The 18,954-nt window shown below is 41.7% G+C and overlaps 1 protein-coding gene across 10 annotated transcripts in view; it reads left to right on the forward strand.

Moving 5' to 3' along the window:
• The window catches only part of FHOD3 (formin homology 2 domain containing 3), a 496,353-nt gene that overhangs the window by 178,865 nt on the left and 298,534 nt on the right, over positions 1–18,954 (forward strand). For all 10 annotated transcript variants that reach the window (XM_060781410.2, XM_060781412.2, XM_060781413.2 and 7 more), the window contains exon 5: positions 7,230–7,335. In XM_060781410.2, coding sequence (XP_060637393.2) covers positions 7,230–7,335 — 106 coding nt within the window. The remainder of the gene's footprint in view (positions 1–7,229; positions 7,336–18,954) is intronic.

The following is an 18,954-nucleotide window of genomic DNA, read 5'->3' on the forward strand; positions in this document are numbered from 1 at the left end:
AACCAGCAACGGCGAAGGCATATGCATACAAGCTAACTCGCTTTCGAGCCTTTCTTTGGTCCTGTGCCAGGATTCCAACTCTCCCTTTGGTATCAATGGTAATGGAATTTCTACTTACCTTAGCGGAGCACAACCTCACCCTTGCCTCCATAAAATCGTACTTGGCAGCAATCTCTTGGTCCATGCAACAATAGGACCACCCTTCCTTGTTTGCAGATCACCTCATCAAAACCTTTTTGAGGGGATATACAAACCTGCATCCACCTGTCCAGCTGCCCACCCCGGGATGGAGTCTCAAGCTCATCCTCTCTCAACTCTCCTTCGAGCCTCTTACCACAACAGACCTCCACCTCCTGTGCTAGAAAGTGACCTTCCTTATGGCAATTACCTTGGCCCGCCGCCCGTCTGAAGTGGCAGCACTTCGAGTCGATGAACCTTACCTGCTCTTCCATTGGGACCGAGCTGTCCTTCACACCAATATCACCTTCCTCCTCTTCCAAAGGTGGTGTCTGCATTCCATGTCAACCAGGACATAATTCTTTCCACCTTCTTCCAAAACCCTACCTCACCACTGGAAAAACAGCTACACCTCTTAGATGTCAGAAGAGCCCTGCTGTACTACAGAGACAGGACTCGCTCAACCAGAAAGTCCCTAAGACTGTTTGCCTTGTATGCTGATGACAAACTGGGCAATCCAGTTTCTTCTCAGTGGTTGTCCCACTGGATTGCTGCAGCCATGGAACTTTGCTACCAGCTTGTCCACTGACTTGACTCTAGAGCCTACCAGGACACTGTCTTTGGCAGATCTGTTCCATGCATAGCTTGACTAAAGATGGCAAAAGAACACTGAAATAAGACACTGGACTCTCTGCATCAGTTTCTGTTCACATTTTATTGTTCAAACCATAATGGTACTCCTCTTCAATGATCTACTTGATTGCTCATTGATGATATTTGACCCTTAGGGTGATACTTCTCTTTCCGCATGTATTTGCCTGGGAAACAATAACATTGATGCTATAAGTGACGCAGCACCTTTTCTTACATGTGTCTTAGCATCACTGTATACTTGTTCAATGTTTTGTCTCATTCTCTGAAATGTATATCCCCAGTTGGGGCCCACAATCTAAGATGTTTTGCCTTATTACAGTGTTCGGTGTACATACCTCACATGTAGAAAGCCCCATGTTTCACCTACTACCAAATGTATGGTACTGTGGCACTTTACCTTTAATGCACATGTGATGATCGAAGTCCCTCACTGGTTTCTCTTCATTATTCTGTAATTTTTTCCAACCTATCTATGACATTTGTTGCACAAATAATGGTTCTGCCAGTCACAGTTTTGCTGCTATTTATAAATAAAAGGTAATGTTTGCACCTAACGGGTATTGGGTTTGCTATGCCCCACCTGCCTCGACTTTAGCTTGCTAGTCTCCATATGTGTGCATTCACAGAGTCCATGAAGAGAAAGGTTAGGTTGCTTACCTGGAACCATGTTTCTTCGAGTGGTACTCTGAATCCACACAAACCCGCCCATTCTTCCCCTCTTTCAAACCTCCCCTTTTCTCGCTGCCTTTACGGCGAAGGAACTGGGGAACACGCAGCCCTTTTATGCCCTGGAAGGAGTGTGTGGGCTTACCGCCAGAAACTGAAAGATTCACCTAGAAGTTTTCCATTGGTGCCTGCGCAGCCACCGATACTCCATATCGGTGGCTCCACATTCACAGAGTACCACTTGAAAAAACATGGTTACAGGTAAGCAACCTGACCTTGTCTGGCATCTACCAATCCTCATGGGTTCCGGTTAACTGAGATTCTACTGTGCCAGGTTTCCTCCATTCTGGATTTGTAGGAAGTTGATGTACCTTACTGAATTGTTCTTTGTGTACCTGGAGAGAAATAGACACGGGGCTGCTACAGATATATATATTTGCCATGCCATGTGTTGTTGAACATCTTTATCAATAACATGATGTAATTGTAGACCTGAATTGATATTTACAGAAGGACACCAAATCCAGAAGCATAACTAATACCTGTTTTATACTGTGTTACACATGTATTCTAATTTTTATTTCAAGCATTATTCCTTTGTTTTTGTTTTTTGCCTGTTGCTAAGATTTCCAATTTCTTTCATTCTGTGTAAATAAGAGTGTACTGTACTTTGCGGGATCCAAGATGATGTTAACAAAATGGAGAATAGGACAAAATCTAACAAAATGAATTTCAATAGAAATAAACACAAAGTTGCTATTTATGTAGAGTAAAAACATCCAAGGCATATGTACAGGATTGATGTAAATAGATTTGTTACATGTGATGTGGGGGACTCTAGTTTTTAAGCAGAAGTTGAATCATTACCCTCTCCATGATGTTGTGGTTGTGGATTTCCTTTATTGGCAGACATTGACAAGATTCTGTAAGAAAATTATCTGACTGTTGAAGAAAATTTCAATAAGGATCAATATGGATATTTATTCTTCTAATTATTTTTCTAAGTTAAGGTGGTTAATTATTAGCTTGAGCCAAATATGGTCCATGAAACAATCGATAGTATTTCCTCATAAACTTAGTAAATTTTAATGAAGGTTTGTTGGGAATCAAGAGCTGTTAGGCTCAAAAATAACCCTCTCTGGGGTGATTTCACCAAAAATATAACAGAGTGCAGGATGCACAGTACATAAGCAGCAGAAACATATGTGTAGTGAGCAAGGATTGGTTTCCATTCAATAGGATGGAACAGGATTGCAGATCCACAACTCATAGGATCAAAAAATAATATGTTTATTAAAGATAAAAGAAATCCATTCTGGATAGGAAAGGTTCTTGGAGCTAACTAGCTTCAATGAGCTATCTTCTAAGGAAAAGGAAAAATAATAAAAGTAACTATATCTCCTACATCGTGCCTTAGACAATGGCAAGATGCTTCCTCATTCTTGAGAAGACAAAAGGAGAAGCCAGAAAATGGAGACAGACCACATGGCTAGCCCAGGGCAATAAAAATACCTTTAAAAGAGGAAGTTACGTTTCTTTAAAGAGATTACATTTCTAGGTATTCAAATGAAGAGAAGATAGTGCCATGCAAAGATGGGGAAGACAGCCCCCCTTCTTAACCCCTTCTTAAAACAAACTAGCTAAAGGTAATTGGGGAGGAATCCCTCAGTCTATGTAGCCTAACTACTCATTGAGAGATGGACACTTGTGCAGTCAGGGATGAAACCCAACACATTTTCCCTCCTCCAATCTACTTCTTAAAGATAGGGGCCACATTTGCCCTCCTCCAATCTACACCATGACGCCAAATTTAACTAATTTACGAGGCCATAAAATATCTCCTAAAAGCCTGCGGGGAATGAGGAAGTAATTCATCAGTGTCGCAGATAGATGGTGAAGTGACAGCTCCCCTGGTGGCCAGAAAAAGTTGGAATGTTAAATAGCCTCTGATTGTCTGTCTGTATGTGTTGTGTGTCTATGGCATTGAATGTTTGCCATGTATATGTACATTGTAGTCCTCCCCGAGTCCCCTCTGGGGTAAGAAGGGCGGAATATAAATACTGTAAATAAATACATAAATAAATGACAACCTGAGACCCTAAACTTATTTTATGTGAAGAAACTAATTTTGCACACAAATGGAAACATAAGGGGTTAAGGAAGCATTGTTGTTTTGCTCAAAAATGTGCTTCTGAGGAAAGAAAACTGCAAATGATTTTCACAGAAATCAATGTCGGGTTTTGTACCAATTTAGTGCTTTTCACAATCATGATTTCTTTGTAAAACAGCCTGTATGTTTCTAGGAAAACCCCTGTGCAAGAAAAGTGAGTTTCTGGGAAGAGATTTTTTTGTCCAAATAATGCACCGCCCCCCCCAAATATGCAGTTTGTGTTTGACAATCTTATGTAGTTTCTTTGCTGCATACTTTTCTGAAACACAGTTCAGGCAGTTCCCAAGTTACAAACAAGATAGGTTATGTAGGTTTGTTCTTAAGTTGAATTTGTCTGTAAATTGGAACAGGTACATTTTTATGTGTAACTCCAGCCATCCACACACACACACACACACGTATGTATGTATGTATGTATGTATGTATGTATAAGCTTTGGATAGCATAAGGATAATGATAACACTCCTGTAATGTTTATTTTGCAGTATGTGCCCCTGTTCAGAAGATTTCATCTGACTCTTCCCCTGTGATAATTGGATTTTGAAAGCTGGCTTGTTGTGGAAACAAGGACTGGTAATAAAGTTTAAGTAGAGACACTTTTTCCCTATGATAACTGTACTGTATTAATCTGACTTGGCCCTTTCAGCATTAATTTATTATTTATCTGTCACACTTTACCATCAGCCCTTGTTCATACAGTTGTATTGCACAAACCTTCCCTCGTTCCTTAATTTGGGAATGTCCATTATGCTCGGCTACTGGTTGTATGGTGAATTAAATCAAGAAACAGCTTCCTACGATCTACAGAGATACTTGCAGGAATACCTCAGAAAGCAAGAGTTAAAACCTAGAACCTCAATCAGTGGCTGATACCAGATGAGAAACTCCCTCTTGAGCACACAGAAGACTGGACCACTTAGAAGTGCTGAACATACTGTGCTCTGGCACCATGAGATGCACCTTAAGAAATGGGGCTACAAAGTGAAGTCCACGACATGCAAGTGTGGAGAAGGCAAACCACAGACCATCTACGACAATGCAGTCTGAGCCCTGCCATATGGTGGACCTGCTTACAGCCACACCAGAGGCACTCCAAGTGGCCAGCTTCTGGTCAAAGGAGATCTAGCATAATGCCAAGTTTTTAACTTTGTGGTTTTTTGTTATAACTATGTTCTCTATTTCTGACATGAAAAATAAATCAGTTTACATGTTGTTGTGTGCCTTCAAGTTCTTTCCAACTTATGGCGATCCTAAAGCAAACATGTAATTAGGTTTGCTTGAAAAGTTTGTGTTTGCCTTCATCTGAGAGTATGTGTCCATTGTCCAATATCATCTGGTGGGTTTCTACGAGCAAGGATCTGGATCCTGGTCAACAGAGTTGTAGTCCAGATCCTACCACTATGCCATTCTGGCTCTCAGTATTTCTGTTATATCCTGTTTTCATGCAGATCAGCCTTAGAAAGATAGGTAGATAGACACACACATATATTCCTTGTTATTCACTTTGATTTTATATCACTTGGACATGTCATGTAATATATACTAATCATACAGAAATTGTATATTATATGTAGCCTTTGTTAGGGCGTTTGTATCTTAGTTATATCTTTTCCAAATCAAATTCTTGTTCATTTTGCTTCTATGTAATGACACAGTTCTATTTTAAGAGGTGTTTTCTTGGTTGAATTGCCATAAACTCTTGAGGAATTACAACATATGTTTTAAAATGCCCTATAAGTTTGGAAATATTAGTTTTAAAAATCAGCCCAAAATATCTGGGTCAACTGGATCAGTATGAGTACTAAAACTGTTATTTTAAAAAAGCAATCACCTTCTCTAAGTAGAGTCGCGAAAGACAAGAGCTTACTCCATCCTGGGAGAACCTAGAAGAAGTGATGACTGTGGCACTGCTTCTGGCTTTAAAAATATTCAAATAAATAGACATACATTTGTAAGGGTTTGTTGCATACTGTACAATACTTTTCAGCTATTAGTGTTCCATAATAATTTCTCAGATAATATATTTTCTTTAAGGGGTCACAGTCTTCTATTTAGATAGTATATATAAGGGTATTTTATTTATTTATTTATTTATAATTCAAACTTATATGCCGCCACTCCCCTGGGGCTCGGAGCGGCTTACAAGAACAGGCTAAAATCTAACACAATTTAAAAACAATTTAAAACAATTTAACAACAATGTCAGAGATCAAAGGCCTGTCAAAACAGATATGTCTTACATGCCCTGTGGAAAGCTGATAGGTCCCGGAAGGCACGGACTTCAGGTGGCAGAGTATTCTAGAGTGATGGTGCCACTGCTGTAAAGGCTCTGCGTCTGGTTGCTGTTAGACGCAAGGTCTTGACACTGGGAATTTCCAATAGGTCTTGGTCCTCAGAACGGAGGGATCTCTGGGGTTGGTAGGGGGTGAGGCGGTCCCTCAGGTACATCGGCCCCAGACCATGCAAGGCCTTAAAGGTGAGAACCATCACTTTGAAAGTGAACCAATGCAGCTGTAATAAGATTGGTGTTATGTGGCATCTCATCAGAATTCCCGCAAGAAGCCGAGCAGCTGCATTTTGTACCAACTTGAGCTTCCGGATCACCAACAGAGGAAGGCCAATGTAGAGGGCATTACAGTAGTCCAGTCTTGAGATGACCGTAGCCTGGATCACCGTAGCTAGGCACTTATTTGTAGGCATTTACTTAACATCTGCTTCCTCCTTGTCTACAGTCTTATAGAATATATACATTTTAGTTTAATTTTACATTGAGATGTTGAATATATTGGTTGCCATTCATTAACAAAGTTGTCTAATAGTTCTCCTCTTAATAATAGTTACTTTATCCATTATCAGCAAATCTGTAATATATTTTTCCTGTTCTTGTAAAGGAGGTGTCTCTGAGGTTTTCCAATATTTAGCATATACTATTTGAGCTGCCACTGTCATGTAAAACATTTTTTTCACGAATTTCCTTTCTAGTTCTTCATCAAGCATGTTCAAAAGGCACATTTGTGGTGTCATTTTGAAATTTGTGTTTAACATCTTTTCGAGATATACATGAATCTGCTTCTGGCTTTTGAATGTCTGAGCAGGGAGATGACTGGGGGGGGGGGGGCATGGGTGGCTGCCACCCAAAACAACATTGGTGCTTTCCCTCTTTATAGAGTGACTCTCACCTTCTCTATGGGTCGTATGAAAATCCATAGTTTGGGTTCCAAAATCTGTCCCAATTTATAGATGAGGCCAACTTATATATGAGCATATATTGTGAATGAAATTTGGAGAGAAATCGTATATAACTCTGAAAAAGAAAAAAGGGCTGAATGTGCACACACTCTCCCCAGAATCAACTAGCTTTCTTATGTCTGCCCCCCACTTACTTTTTAGCATTTTAGGTTCACTGAAGGGTGATGATTTCTATCACACAATAGCTGCCTAAATCAATAGAAAAAAATCATTGAACCAATGAGAAATTTGCTATCTGTGTTTCTTGCATTTTGACTATGTTAAACACTACCTCATTTTTTGTCTCTCTTCTCTTTCCATTTTTCCCTTACAGGATGACAAGGATTTGGTTCATGAGTTCGTTGTGGCAGAGGGCCTCACTTGTTTAATAAAAGTGGGAGCAGAGGCAGACCAGAACTACCAAAATTATATCTTGAGAGGTACAGAAGCTTGATTCACTAGCTGTTTTTGTTTCAGTTAATAGTTCAGCTACTCTGCTGCAAACCATTACCTTATAATGTTGCACATTTGTAGATCTTATCTAAAATCAGTGCCCCACTCAGGAATATATTTTATTGTTCAAATTGTGAGTTTTTAAGTCAGGAACAAGGATATAAGTTTTGACAGCTCCTGACATTATAATCACTTTAAAATTTCAAAATAATTACACAACATGTATTTCTGTATTTACTTATTTGCTAAGTGCCTACAATTATTTTTAGAATCTGTATACAGATTTAAAAATGATGCAGACCCTGCCCTTAGGTGTGCAATCAAAAGGCATTCAAGGAAAATAATAGTGTGAGAGAAAAAACAAACTGAGGTATCAAAACCTTCCATCTAGATAATGGGTAATGACAATGATTCTACCTGAAGCAGTTAGAATCATAGAATCGAAGAGTTGGAAGAGACCTCATGGGCCATCCAGTCCAACCCCCTGCCAAGAAGCAGGAATATTGCATTCAAATCACCCCTGACAAATGGCCATCCAGCCTCTGCTTAAAAGCTTCCAAAGAAGGAGCCTCCACCACACTCCGGGGCAGAGAGTTCCACTGCTGAACGGCTCTCACAGTCAGGAAGTTCTTCCTAATGTTCAGATGGAATCTCCTCTCTTGTAGTTTGAAGCCATTGTTCCGCGTCCTAGTCTCCAAGGAAGCAGAAAACAAGCTTGCTCCCTCCTCCCTGTGGCTTCCTCTCACATATTTATACATGGCTATCATTTGTGGCAAGTTCTTGGTGGGATGGGCATACCAAGCCACCTTGTCTCTCTCCTGAGAAATCTGTACAAGGACCAAGTAGCAACAGTCAGAACTGACCACGGAACAACAGACTGGTTCAAGATTGGGAAAGGCGTACGGCAAGGCTGCATACTCTCACCCAACCTTTTTAACTTGTATGCAGAACACATCATGCAATGTGCGGGGCTGGATGAATGCAAAGCTGGGGTGAAAATTGCTGGAAGAAACATTAACAACCTCAGATATGCAGATGACACCACTCTGATGGCCGAAAGCGAGGAGGAGCTGAGGAGCCTTCTAATCAAGGTGAAAGAAGAAAGCGCAAAAGCCGGGTTGCAGCTAAACGTCAAAAAAACCAAGATTATGGCAACAAGAATGATTGACAACTGGAAAATAGAGGGAGAAACCGTGGAGGCCGTGACAGACTTTGTATTTCTAGGTGCAAAGATTACTGCAGATGCAGACTGTAGCCAGGAAATCAGAAGACGCTTACTTCTTGGGAGGAGAGCAATGTCCAGTCTCGATAAAATAGTGAAGAGTAGAGACATCAGACTGGCAACAAAGATCCGCCTAGTCAAAGCCATGGTATTCCCTGTAGTAACCTACGGATGTGAGAACTGGACCTTAGGGAAGGCTGAGCGAAGGAAGATCGATGCTTTTGAGCTGTGGTGCTGGAGGAAAGTGCTGAGAGTGCCTTGGACTGCGAGAAGATCCAACCAGTCCATCCTCCAGGAAATAAAGCCCGACTGCTCACTGGAGGGAAAGATACTAGAGGCAAAGTTGAAGTACTTTGGCCACATCATGAGGAGACAGGAAAGCCTAGAGAAGACAATTATGCTGGGAAAAGTGGAAGGCAAAAGGAAGAGGGGCCGACCAAGGGCAAGATGGATGGATGGCATCCTTGAAGTGACTGGACTGACCTTGAGGGAGCTGGAGGTGGTAACAGCCGACAGGGAGCTCTGGCGTGGGCTGGTCCATGAGGTCACAAAGAGTCGGAGACGACTGAACGAATGAACAACAACAACAATCATGTATAAGGAGAGGATCAAAGATATGGCAAGGAGAGTTCAAGGAGAGGATCAAAGATATGGCAATTGATTCCATTTGGTGAACTGTGCCTTCCCGACCCACCTTTCTCTCCGCTGTTTCTGTCTGCATGTGCTTTCAGGTTACCAATTGACTTATGGCAATCCTATGATTGTCATAAAATTTTCTTAGGCAAGGAAGTTGCTTAAAAAAATATGGTTATAACAGTTTCTTCCTCAGAAATCTAGCCTTCTGCAACTGGTATTCATCGCCAGTCTCACATCTTAAGCAGGGCTGACCCTACTTAGCGATCTGGTATCACCTCTCTGATACTGCCGCTAACATAGCTGCCAATAGAGAAAATTAGGTAAAAAGGAGCAGCAAGATTACCTTTGTTCCCACCCAAGCTAATTTAGTGGTGAACTTTCTCACTTCTCCCTTTAGTGTGACCAAGTTGAATGGTATTTTAAACATATGTGTTCAGCAAGATCAATTTACTGAATAAATGGCATTGTTGTGAACCAACAATGAATGTGTAAAAACTATCACACATTCATGGTTTGTTCAGAATTGATTTTATTTATTTATAAAAGAATTTTCCAATTCCCCCAATGAAGGTCCCCAACAGGATTTCTAACCTTACCATGCTAGACTAAAACCAAAACGGAGACTTTAAAGTGCTCAGCCATGCGATTTAAAATAATAATTAAATCACATTGAGGAGGGGACAAACATATTTTATGCTGCTCTGGAGACTGGAACACAGAACAATGGATTCAAATTGCAGCAAAAAAAGACTCTACCTAAAAACTCCCTGACAGTAAGAGCTATTCAGGAGTGGAATATGCTGCTTCAGAACATAACAGAGCCTCCTCCTCTAGAGATTTTTACACAGAGGCTGGATGGCCATCTGTCAGAGGTGCTTTCATTCGATAATCCTGCATGTGAGGGGCTTGGACTTAAATGATCTTCATGGTCTTTTCCAACTCTATGATTCTAAGTGACATTATGAAACTCTTCACCACTCAGATAAACACGATCAGCAATATAGCCGTTTTCATGAATTGTAGGGGTTCCCATTAGCTCATGTTCCCTTGAATGAAGGGTTTTAATGTCAGACTTATAACAGGACATCTGAAAATGATTTGAACCAACAAACAGGTTAATATGAGATTTTTATAAGGAGTTTCTATAGCTGCTGTTACAAAATGGTTTGGCTGACTTGTTTTCTCTAAACATAGTTTTTGAATCTTTTTCAAGAGCAGCCTCATGTTTGTGACTAAAGCACAGGAGGAGCCAGATACACATTTTTGGCCTGTTGCCCTTCTGTTCTAGAAGTCCTTTAGGCTGCTCGGTTTTTAAGCATCTCTTTAATTTTGGCAGAGCTGCTGCTTAGACAGGTTTATTTGCTCACATTTGGTAAGAATGTGAGAACTTTGTGTCAAACCTGCTATTTAGGCAAGTAAATTTGGTCACATTTGACAGGAATGTGATAGCTTCCAACATCTTGAAGACTTGCCATTAAGTTCTGTAGGCCTCAAGGACAAGAAGGTAAAAACCCAGATTCATGCGCCTGGGAGCCCATCCACACAGGGCCAGAAACATGGGCTGTCTCAGACTTTTACCTGAGACGTCCAAACGACACCTCAGGTAAAAGCAAATTAAAAGCAAAAACCCTGCCTTGTCCCGAAATACTGCTGGTCACAGCTGACCTCCAGCTGGAGTGCTGAAGGGCCAGGGCTTCCCAGTTCTCAGTGTCTTTTTAAGATTAGCGTTGAACCCATCTTTAAATTTCATTTCCTGTCCTCCAACATTCCCTTTTCCATTCTTGAATTCGGAGTAGAGCAACTGCTTTGGGAGATGGTGGTCAGGATTCAGACAATGTGGCCAGTCCAGCGGAGTTGACGGCGGAGGACCATCGCTTCAATGCTGGTGGTCTTTGCTTCTTCCAGCATGCTGACATTTGTTCACCTGTCTTCCCAAGAGATTTGCAAGATTTTTCAGAGACAGCACTGATGGAATCGTTCCAGGAATTGCATGTGACATCTGTAGACAGTCCATGTTTCGCAGGCATATAGCAGGGTTGGGGGGACAATAGCTTTATAAATAAGCACTTTGGTATCCCTATGGCTGGCCCATTCATCAAACACTCTATGCTTCATTCAGAAAAATGCATCGCTCTCAGAGATTAGGCGGTGTTGTATTTCAGTGTCAATGTTGACTTTTGTGGAGAGGTGGCTGCCAAGGTAGCGGAAATGGTCAACATTTTCTAATGTTACACCATTAAGCTGTATTTCTGGCATTGGAGAGGGATTGGGTGGTGACTGCTGGAACAGCACTTTGTTTTTCTCGATGTTCAATGAGAGACCAAGCTTCTCATATGCTTCTGCAAAGGTTTTAGAGAGACTTGTAGATCTTCTTCTGAATGTGCACAGACGACATTGTTATCAGCATATTGGAGTTCTATATCAGATGTTGTTGTAGCCTTGATTTTGGCTTTCAGTCTGCTGAGGTAAACAGCTTGCCATCTGTCCAACAGATGATTTCCACTCCGGTGGGAAGCTTCCCATCAACAAGATAAAGTATTATAGCGATGAAGATGGAAAAAAGGGTTGGGGCAATAACACATCCCAGTTTGACACATGATTCCACCTTAAATGGGTCACTTTGGGAGCCATTGCTGTCCAAGACTGATGTCATCATGGAGGAGCTGCAGGATGTTTACAAATTTGTTAAGCACCCAATTTTTTAAAGGATGGTCCAGAGAGCAGTGCGATTCACTGTGTCAAATGGCTTTCTTTGCTCTCCTGAGAAAGTTTCTCTCTTAGAGCAATTCCTGTGCTGAGCATCTCTGGCATTGAAAGTGTTGGCCTGGTGTGGGATTCCTTTGAGAGCATAGCCTTCCTGCTGGTGTACCGTGCGCCTAGCACACCAGCAGACAGCCTATCCCAGCTGCTTGAGACTGTGTCGGAGTGGTCCTTGAGGTTCCCCAGACTTATCGTCTTGGGGGATTTCAACGTCCATGCTGATGCAGACTCTTGTTTATTAGCGGCTATGGATCTAGTGTCTACCATAGAGACACTAGGACTCTCGCTTTGTAGTACTGGGCCCACGCATCGGGCGGGACACACGCTAGATTTGATTTTCAGTGCAGGAATTCAAGTGACCCAAGCCTCCAGCGGAAGTTTTTCAGAGCTATTTTGCAGACAAGATCTCGCTACTTCGCCGGGACTTCCCCGTCACAATTGATACAGTGAGAGAACTTGAGACTGCGTGGCCACTTGTTGGGCCCTTCCTCAACCGGTTCATCCCGCTGGACGCAGGGGCTGTCGATAGGCTCATAACTGCAGCTAGACCGACCACTTGCTCCCTCGATCCGTATCCCTCTTGGTTGGTGAAATCCTGCTTGGAGGGATTATGTGAAGATTACAAACAGCTCCCTTGAACAAGGAGTTTTTCCAGAGGGTTTAAAAGAGGCGATAGTCTCTCCCCTGCTGAAGAAACCAGATTTAAATTGTTTGGTTCCCTTCAGTTACCGCCCAGTTTTGAATCTTCCGTTTCTGGGCAAGGTGATTGAGAGGGCAGCAGCGGAGCAGTTGCAGCAATTCCTAGACGACACAGCCGGACTAGATCCCTTCCAGTCCGGCTTCCGTGCAGGGCACGGGACAGAGACTGTGCTGGTCTCCATCACAGATCACCTTCGATGCCAGCTTGACCAGGGCGGGTCAGCGCTGCTTGTGTTATTGCATCTCACAGCAGCATTTGACACAGTCGACCACAATCTTTTGACCCACCGCCTTGCTGCTGTTGGAGTCAGGGGACAGCTTTAAATTGGCTGTCCTCCTTTCTTCACCATCATGGACAGCGAGTGGAGAGGGGAGGCCTGGTCTCTGAGAGGTCCCCTCTATCTTGTGGGGTTCCTCTGGGGGCCATTCTGTCCCCTCTGTTGTTTAAGATTTATGTGCAACCACTTGCTCAGCTGGTTCGAGGTTTTGGGCTTGAGTGTTACCAGTGCGCTGATGACACTCAGCTTGTGCTGAAGATGGAAGGCCGACCGGACTCTGTACCCGATTATTTCCATCAGTGCCTCGAGGCCGTTACTGGATGGCTGCGTGCCAGCAGGTTGAGGGTGAATCCAGCAAAGACGGAGATCCTATGGCTGGGTCAACCGGGCAGTGGGGATATCCAGCCTGGATGGCGAGGTGCTATGCCCATCTGGGAGTCCTTTTGGACCCTTTGCTGATGATGGAGGCTCAGGTTTTCGCCGTTAGCAGAACTGCCTTTTTTCATCTGCGGCAGGCTAGACAGCTGGCCCTCTATCTGTCCAGGGACGACCTAGCTACGGTGATCCAGGCCACGGTCATCTCAAGACTGGACTACTGTAACGCCCTCTACATTGGCCTTCCTCTGTCGGTGATCCAGAAGCTCAGGTTGGTACAAAATGCAGCTGCTCGGCTTCTTGCGGAAATTCCGATGAGATGCCACATAACAGCTGCATTGGTTACCAATTGAGCACTGGATCACTTTCAAAGTGATGATGTTTGTAAAGAACCCTTACCTTTTAGCAGCCAGGATGGAGGGCCTAGAAAAGCCTGTAAGCTTAGTGGGATTAGTTATGGGCAAGGCAAAACATCAGCGGCCATTTTGGTGAAGGGAGTTGCCATCTTAGAGAGTTTCAGAGCAGGCGGGTGTGTCCTAGGCATTAGACAGCAGGGAATGGCTGGGATTGGGGGAGAAAAAGGGGGCGGAGTTTAAGAGAAACTGAGAGGAAAAAAGGAGCTTTTTAAGTTATAGAGAGATGAGTGGGAGTTTGGGGTTTGAAGAGAAGGGGTGTTTAGGAGTGGAGTGGTGTTAGGGTTAGAATAAAAGGCCTAAGTCTGCCAGGAGTTTGCTAGGAAGGTAGCTAAAGCAAACTTACAGCTAATAGGAGATTAGCTGGGTAGTAGCAGGATAGAATCAGGCTAGATTTATCTGGGCTACTGAAGAATCTCTGGCAGAGACACAGTCCTGTGGGGATTCTTGTTTTGTTTTGGAGGGAGATAAGAAACTCTTTAGTAATAAAGATAGAACCATTCTTGTAACCATCATGCTTTTAAGACACAACTTTCTATAACAGCCAAGATATTGATGCATTTGTACCCATTCTAACTAATAAACTTTGTTGATTATTGTTCATCAAGTGTGCCTCAAAGTTTGAAGATTACAAAAGCAACTTTTGAAGAAACTAATGGGGGCAGCCTACTTTCAAAGTAAATAAGCCTTTTAATAATTGGTTAACCCTTGACAATTGGTGGCCGCTCTATATATTGGTGGCAGCATTGATTAGCAATCTGAATAGTGGGAGCAGTGCAATAAGAGACTATAAATTAATTTAATGACAACCCAGCCTGGTCCTGGACTATGATCTGGATTATGTAATTTCAATTGTTGTTTTAATGTTATGTTTTAATTGGTTGGTTTTAATGTTTTCGTTTATTCTTTGATGTATGTATATATGCGGCATTGAATTGTTTCCTTTGTAAGAAGACCTTGAGTCCCCTTCTGTGTTGAGAAAGGCGGAATATAATATGGTAAATAAATAAATAAATGAATAAGAGTCCTTTTTGTTCTTATGGAGGTTCTAGAGAACTGCATTTTTCTTGAGGATTATGGTGTTTCACATTGACATGTACATTTTCAGAAAAAGATCAGATTTATGCCGATGCAGATTGTTTAATGATACAAAGTGTGGGCTGTTCACATGTATAGATGACTAAGTGTGGTATTGCACACTGTGATTCTCATTAACAGTTGTACAAATTGCCATGTAAGATTTTAATGATGGTTTTAATGTTGATTTTTTAATTGTTGGATTTTAATGTATTTGTTTACTGTAATTGTTTTAATTGTGTGGCATCTAATTGTTGCCTTTGTAGGGCCGCTCTGAGTCCCCTTCAAGGTGAAAAGGACAAATGTGGCAAATAAATAAATATGTCGGTGCATGACTAAGTACTGTCTGTATATGCCATGCTTCATTAGCTGTGTATATACAAATAAAATACGTAAGACTGCGGGATCGAACTACATAGGACATAAATTCAAAAACAGCTTGTTGACATCTAAGAATGTATGTAAAGCAATATCTTTTGGCAATTGTTGACAACAAACTTTGCTTTTTCATCATATGTTCACCTTATCCTGTTAAATTTTGAGTTGTAGTCCTGTAAACTGGAGCAGATTTGATCGAATTTCATAGTCCTGGGAAAAGCTTCTGATAAAATTCTTCAGTAGCACATGAAAATGTGCATCTCTTTTGAACATTGTTGTGGTTCCTTTGCATGGGGCTTATTAAAATGCCTGGCTTTTTTATGACTATGCTGAAAGCTGGAGACTAATGAAGTCCAGAATTTACCTAGTTAGCCAATCTTTGTTGTAATCGCAAGTATATTAATGCTTTAAATGCAGATTTCTAGCAGTCTTTGATTTATGTTCATTATTAACTTGAAAAATTTATGAGGTATACAATTTGTTTCACATTTTCTTTAAATACAAATTAAATCCATACCTCTTGATCCAGAGTTTCACTACAAAGGAGCAGCTTGGTGACCCTATCTGATTTTGATCAAAGGGAGTATTTTTTGTATTGGAGAAAAGAAAAAGAAAAGAAAACAATGAAGGCATTGTCTAATTATAGCTGGATAGCAGTTGGTCTGAATTATCTAATAATAATAAAAACAATTCTGCTTTGCATTCCTTTGATGTGATTGAAATAGTCAGTGGATGAGATTGGGGGGAGGAACAGTAATGTTTCCCCAATGTGGAGAACTGGTCCAAAAATGTCAATAGAAGAAAAACAATCAGCATGGTTAAGTTCTGCAGTTAGTTACCTGGCTTGACAGTGGACGTGCAAAAACCCTAAGGGACTTTTTCATTGAATGCTGATGTAAAGAAGCACTTCCCTTCCAGCCTAACCCCAGAAGACCATTTCAGCCGCCTTCCTCAATTGTCATAACATTGACTGTTAGATTCCTCCTTAGGTAATCTCTGTCATTTCTTTTAACAGCTTTATAGAGACAATGTATTTCACCCACCCTAAAGATACAAGAAGTTTCTTTGCCCATAAAGAAGTACTGTGAAGGGGAAGAATTGACAGCCACAGTCAGTTGATTCTTGGGGAATAAGGAAATCAGTCCTTTGTTCCTACCCAGTGAGCTAGTGAATGAATGAATGGTTTATTGTACTAGCCATAGGCCATGACATCAATAATATACTAACTTCATAAACACTTTCCAATATAAACCTTAAAACGTAACAAGAATTAAAACTAAAACAAGTTCTTTAAAACTATGAAAGCAGAAACATGACAATGACAGTGTCTGCTTTGTGTCAATCCAAACAGTTTCCATTTCTGACCCCCAGTATGGATTTTGCTGCTTTGGCTCTGATCTTTTGGGCTGCGATTGCGAATGTGGCAACCTTTCGGGTTATATTTTTAGAATGATCTGCTAGTAAGTCGCAGATCACTGCAGATTGTTGCCATGATGCCCTTTCTTCCAAGAGTGATCCTAGGAAATTTTTCCTAGGATCAATGTACAAGGGGTAACTTAGCAAATAGTGTGTTAGGTCTTCGATTTCCCCTGTGCCACAAATGCAAAGTCATTGGGCATGGGGGATCCCTCTGGATCTTCCCTCCAGCCAGTTTGATGGCATTGTTTGGAATCGTAGGGCTGTAAATGCTTTCCTCAGGACCGCTGACGTTAGGTCTTGAAGATATTGTTGACGATATTGGTCATTTTTTAGCCGAGGATACCAGGTAGAGAAACCTTGCAGTTTGCTAATCTGCAAGTTGTCAGCTGCATCCCTCTCAAAGATTTTGTCTCTAATCGCCTTCTTGTCCAGATGCATTAGAGTATTTATTGACCCATCAAAGTACTGAAGGAGCAAGGCTTGCCAGTATTGTACCCATCCTCCCTGCTTATACTGCTCCATCATGCATTGCTTTGTTATATTCTCGTCCTCCATTCCCAGGAGCCTCTTCCCATATAAGATGTTAAGCTTATGCATTCTGGCCTTAAGTGAGGGAAGATCCAATTCCAGCCTTAACAAGGCAGCTGGAGTCCCAGGGGGAAGGGCTAACAGAGCTCTTGCAAACTTATTCTGAATACATTCAACCTGTTTTGTATTACCCTGTCCCCAAATTTCGGCTCCATATTATAGTTGAGGTAAAATTTTAGCAGTGAAAATCTTTGCTGTGCGGCGTACCAAGGACCCTCCCTTTGTTTTCCCGAAGGCTAGGATTGAGTTTACTGACCTCCATGCAGCTCGTTTGGCTGCCTCAATATATCTCTTCCAATTTCCATTATATGAGAAGTGTATGCCCAGATATTTAAAGCTATGACACTGCTCTATTGAAAGGCCATCCAATTTCCAATTGTGTATTTGTTTCCTTTTGGAAAATACCATTACTTTGGTTTTAGAGTGATTGATCCTCAGCTTCTCTTGTTCGCAAATTCTGCTTAGTGACCTCAAAAGTCTCCTGAGACCTATTTGCGTAGTTGACAGGAGGCCCATATCATCCGCATACAACAAGACTTGGATTCTCCTACTACGTCCTAAGGGAGGGAAGTGGTTGGGGGAGCTCACGTTGAAATTAAACAGAAAGGGTGCTAGCAAACAGCCTTGCCTACCTCCTCTTTTTGTTTCAGTGTTGTTTGATAGTTTGCCTGACAGGCCTAACCTCACTCTTAGGTCTGTTCCCAAGTATAGCTGTTGCAATAATAACAACAGTCATCTATCCACGTTAGTCTTTGGCAACTTTGCCCACAAATGCTGTCTATCAATTAAGGCAAAGGCTGAGGTAAATCCACAAATGCAGTGTATAAGCATCCCTTTGGTTTCTTCAGACTATTTTGGATGAGGTGTGAAAGCACAAAACACTGGTCTGTTGTGCTTCTGCCATGCCAAAATCCAGCCTGTTCTTCTGCAATAATATTATTCTCCTCTGCCCAACTATGTAGTTTATTTAGCAGGAACCTACCATAAATTTTTGACACTACATTCAACAGGCTAATAGGTCTATAATTATGTGGGTCCGCCCTATTGCCTTTTTTGTATAGAGGAACAATCACACTAATTTTCCACCCATTTGGGACCATTCCTGTCTGGTTGATGTATGTAAACAGTCTGGCCAGGATGGGAGCCCACCAGGTGATGTTATATCTAAATAATTCTGGTGGTAGCATATCCTCTCCTGGGGCTTTTCCTGTTTTTAATTTTCGAAGCAGGCCTTCGATTTCTTCTGGAAGAACTGGTGGCCAATCAGGGACGTCAATGGGTCTAGGCACTTCCTCAGCAGTCTCTGGGTCACTGAATATATCTCCAAAATAAGTTTCCCATGTATATGCTGCAATTTGGGAGTCTAGATGAGGTTGTAAGGGCCTTAGCCCTGAATGCACCATATTCCAGAATTTGACCTCCTCCTTTTGCCTAACAGCCAAATCCAATTTTGCCTGTTGAATTCAAATTTCTTCCTTTTCAGTAGGGTTTTATATTGTGAACTAATTTCACTCAGGCTTTTATAGATTTGTTCAGTCCCATTTTTGTTGGCTGCTCTGATGGCCAGGGACAGGATCTTTTTTTGGCTCCTGCATTCTGCATCGAACCAACTTCCCTTACCGGGATTTTTGACTTTAGCTGGTTCTGTATGAATCAGGTGAGGTTTGAGGGAGGTAATAATTTGCTGATAACCCTCTATTGGGTCAATAGTACCTTTGAGTATCTTATCTCTGCAGGTTTCCAGAATAGGTCCATTAAGTT

The sequence above is a fragment of the Anolis sagrei genome, chromosome 6 (assembly GCF_037176765.1).
Source record: "Anolis sagrei isolate rAnoSag1 chromosome 6, rAnoSag1.mat, whole genome shotgun sequence".
Lineage (NCBI taxonomy): Eukaryota > Metazoa > Chordata > Lepidosauria > Squamata > Dactyloidae > Anolis > Anolis sagrei.